The 4,369-nt window shown below is 46.4% G+C and overlaps 1 protein-coding gene across 1 annotated transcript in view; it reads left to right on the top strand.

Annotated features, from left to right (window-relative positions):
- Nucleotides 1-3,695, top strand: part of drgx (dorsal root ganglia homeobox) — a gene marked incomplete at both ends in the record, with an annotated part of 5,301 nt that extends 1,606 nt beyond the window's left edge. Inside the window, 4 exons of the mRNA XM_079729994.1 lie at nucleotides 1-75; nucleotides 2,031-2,203; nucleotides 3,053-3,165; nucleotides 3,301-3,695. The exon at nucleotides 1-75 is cut by the window's left edge and continues 27 nt beyond it. Coding sequence (XP_079586120.1) covers nucleotides 1-75; nucleotides 2,031-2,203; nucleotides 3,053-3,165; nucleotides 3,301-3,695 — 756 coding nt within the window. The remainder of the gene's footprint in view (nucleotides 76-2,030; nucleotides 2,204-3,052; nucleotides 3,166-3,300) is intronic.
- Nucleotides 3,696-4,369: the final 674 nt, after the last annotated feature.

The following is a 4,369-nucleotide window of genomic DNA, read 5'->3' as shown; positions in this document are numbered from 1 at the left end:
CAGACGCACTACCCTGACGTGTTCACGCGCGAGGAGCTGGCCATGAAGATCAACCTGACCGAGGCGCGTGTGCAGGTGAGACCCCTTTCAGAGCGCTATAGAAAGCCCCCCGCGGACGACACACATAAAGTGTTCAGAGCATGGTTTGACCAGAGAGGGTAAATTAAGCCACTTTGTCATTCTGGCGATGCACTTTAACAACATCATCATAATGGTGAATATTAGATTAGCTTGATTAATCGGTCATTCATAATTAACCAGCGATAATGTTCTTCACTAATTTGTCCGCGTCTCGAAGGTAGGGGATATACGTCACCGATGCGGATCCGGTGTAACGCTGGACAGAAAGAAAATATATAGGCCTAGTGCTTCACAAAGACTAAACATTAAGCAGCGCTGCAAAACACACACACACACACACACACACACACACACACACACACACACACACACACACACACACACGCACACACACACACACACACAAACACGCACACACGTGCGCGCGCGCTCGCTGGCACCCAAAGCATGGTCGCAGGTGCACAAACATACACGCACAAACATACACACACGCAAACGCACACACACATACACATATATACAGACACAAACACAAACATGCACACTCAAAAACACCTTACCTCAAATTTGGCAATTTATATTCTGCTTCTACCCCTGCACATATACGGCGTTATAAACTTGGCCAGATGTAATTAAGTTATGTGTCCTGTATGTAATTTCCTGCATTCCAGATTTGCTTTTGGGTTTTGTTGTGCGAACAGATCTAATTGTGACGAATATAATAGTTTGGCTTTTGTTCCCCTGGGTCATTTTACTATCGCTTAAACCCAATGGCGGGGTTGATAATGGAATCCGGCGCTGTAAATTAGGGATTGTAAACAAATTATTCCCTCCTAATCCGATTACCACATTCCTATTATTAAATCTGAACACGAATCCACCACGTATGCAGGGATATTAAACTTGCATTATTATTAGAAAATAAATTTCCTTTCTGTTGTAGTGTTGTGTTGCCCCCCTCCCCCCCTCCAACCCCCACCACCTTCTGTAAAGTGTCAATGGGCCTCCCCCCGCATTAAAAGCACGCCAAATTGAGATTAATGGAGCAATTATAGGCCATTCAGAGACGGGGGCCGCGACTTCTAGCTGTAAGGTGCAGGGGTGAGATAAGTCCGCTCGTTGTGTGGTTATCCTGCCACTAAACTGTTGTCCTTTCTTTATTTTCAATGAATGGACATGTTTTGTTTGGCTGTTGACATCATTTACACCTCGCGCGGGCCTATACAATAGGGCGACCGATTGGTCCCTTCCATCTCGCGCGCCACCGAGCCACATTGCAGACCGATTCTATAACCTCCATTCACACCCACACACACACACACACACGCACACACACATCATGATTAATGCGCACGAGAGCTGAGTCTTAATCGAATCTGATGTTGTCAAACAATCACTAAATAGGGAAATAAACGACTTCATCATAGCTCGCTCTCTCTTAGAGTATAGCTCGACTGTCAGTTGGAAGTCATTAAAATATGATAATGAAAAATTGCTCAATTAAATGTTGTTATAGGCAATGACCTTCATTCAATTAAGATACAAGAACTTTGCTGTATGCTTTTTTTAGTAACACTATGGCAGTTTTAAATATGTCAAGTGTGGTAAAAACTTACTGCAGCAGCACAATCGATTTGACACATCCACAGACAAACGCCACTACAGATAATAAGTTGGATCGATTTGTTAACATGATTTGTCAAAATGTTGTCAAATATTGAAGAAAAATATATAATAGAGTGAAAATAAAGAGAAGAAACATAAGCAAGAAAACGTCAAGCCATCCTGGTAATAATGTAAAATATGAAGCCAAAATGAATCTTTATATAAATGTATATCTATAGTTATCTTTCTGATTGTAAATGTATTTACTTCGATGAAACTATTCTACTTGTTTTGGGACTCTCCTGTACTCATCCTTCTGCCTCCTTCTGCCCCCCGCCGACCAGGTCTGGTTCCAGAACCGCAGAGCCAAGTGGAGGAAGACGGAGAGGGGCAACGTGGAGCCCGAGGGGGGCAAGGAGCAGATGAGGGAGGGGACTCCCCCGTCACGCGGCCTCAGCTCCCAGTCCCCTGTGGAACCGGGGCGCAAGCAGAAAGAATCCCTAGAAATGCAGCAAAGGTAGGTGTCACACACACACACACACGCACACTCACACTCACACATTTACGCACTCGCGCACGCACACATACACATACACACAGACACACCCACAGCAAAACATCAACATGGATATGCTCATTGTTTGTTTATTGCTTTTGCTCAATGCTCATTGCTTTTATTGTATTTTTGAGTATTGTGTATTGAGGAGTTTGATTGTAATGTTGAGATGAGATTGTGCTATATGAAAGGTGGCAGTGTGAAAATTGAAGAGGTATTGCAGGGGCAGTGGAAGTAAATGACAAGCATCTCTGAGCCAAGCATTGGTTAAACCACACAAGTATATGCAGTGTGCTGCTGTACATCTCAGCACATCAGCTGAAATGGTCCTCAGCGATGTGAAGCGCCAGTGTGATGGTGAAGGGGTGACCTCAGGGGAAACTCGCTCTGGATGTTCTGCTGCAGAACCCATGTCGTAGACATCCACTAATCAGACCCAGAATCGGAACATGTATCCAAGAACGTTTTTGTCAAATTTCTAGATTTGAGGTGCTGTTTCAAAAGGACAAATATATCTTGCAGCTCTTTTGTTTATAATTTTTTTGTGGAATTAAATATCTGCTTTGTTGAGATGTAACTGTCATTATTATACAAGACTTAAAAAAGGACCCACAGACCCCGACGTTCCGATCCCGATAGCTACTCCGTACTACGCAGGTCGTGCCGCGCTCGGAATTCTTTGGCCGCAGCTCCAATTTTCAACTATGCTCTGATTGTTCTCGGCCTCACGTGTAGGCCGCTTGGGACAGAAAGGGTCTGCTAAACGATGAAATGTAAACGTTAATGTTCTTGTTTTATTTCTTGAATCAGCATCAACCGCACAGTGGCTCCCGGGGGCCCCTTCTTCCCCTCCTGCCTGCCAGGAACCCTCCTCAACTCGGCCACCTATGCCCAGGCCTTGTCCCAGGTCGCCACTCTCAAAGGTAAAAAACCATCCCGGTCTCCAACGCTTGGTCCGTATCCATGACAACGCCTCACAGGGAAATCTCTTTCACATTTCTAAAGAACCATCCTTCCCTCCCCCCGAGACTGAATGTCCTTGTCCTCCCCCGTCCCAGGAAGTGGCCTGTGCTCCTGCTGTGTTCCTGACCCGATGGGCCTGTCCTTCCTGCCGCCCTACGGTTGCCAGGGGAACCGCACGGCGAGCGTCGCCGCTCTGCGCATGAAGGCGCGCGAGCACTCGGAGGCCGTGATGCAGTCGGCCAACCTGCTGGGGGCCATGTCCGCCGGGCCTGGGGCCGGAGTAGGAGCCCTGTCCGGGGTGGGGCTCTCCTCCGGCGGGGCGGCAAGGCCGGCCGGAGGCCCTCCTGTCGATGTCTCCTCCGGGGCCGTGGGCAGAGGTGGAGGAGGGGACTCCAGCCCCGGCCCCGGCCTGGGGAACAAGAGCTCCATGCAGGGCAGCAGTCCTGACAAACACCCTCACTGTCCCAAGGAGCCGCTGGAGAAGAAGTGAAGAGCTGACAGCGTCAGACTGCGGCGGACATGTTGGCCACTGTGGATGTACCGATAGCCTAAAAGTTTTTCCGCGTGATCGTGCCTGCGCTCTCTAGTCTGCTCCTAACAAGACAAGCACAAAACATTTTGACTGACTGCTGAAACAGCCTGGGAATTGAAACACTATTGCTCATGTTAATGTATGGATTTAAAACTTTGAGAGTATTTATTTGAATGTAAAGTATTATTGTTTGTTATGTTGAATACTTACTACTTGGGGCTGTGGTGTCCCCTTAAAAAGCACAAGTGTGGTCGTGGAACTATTTACACTTTTCTTGGACTCTTTGTGGGCAATGTTTGAAAAATAAACGGCCTTGCTTCGTGTGCGATATGACGACGTTGAACTGTTTCAATTTAAACAATGACCCTCGTCCAATTTGTATCTTTCTTATGGAAGGACGTATCAATTGTTTTCGATTTCTCTCTAGACAGGTCAATCTGGGTGGTAATGCATGATCGCAAGCAGTTAGCGCTTGGGCGAGGGTTCACTACAAACCTGCCCATAATATCTAAACCATCCATCCACAATCCATAAAAACTATTATCCCATTTTTCTTTTCACCTCCAATTTAATTAATGTATTATTTGACAGTAGAAGTGCACTTTAATATGAATGAGCCATTTTTGTTGTTG

The sequence above is a fragment of the Pollachius pollachius genome, assembly GCF_949987615.1.
Source record: "Pollachius pollachius genome assembly, chromosome: 2".
NCBI classification, from domain to species: Eukaryota; Metazoa; Chordata; class Actinopteri; order Gadiformes; family Gadidae; genus Pollachius; species Pollachius pollachius.
Note: the sequence above shows the minus strand (reverse complement) of the source record. Positions and strands in the feature narration are given on the sequence as shown.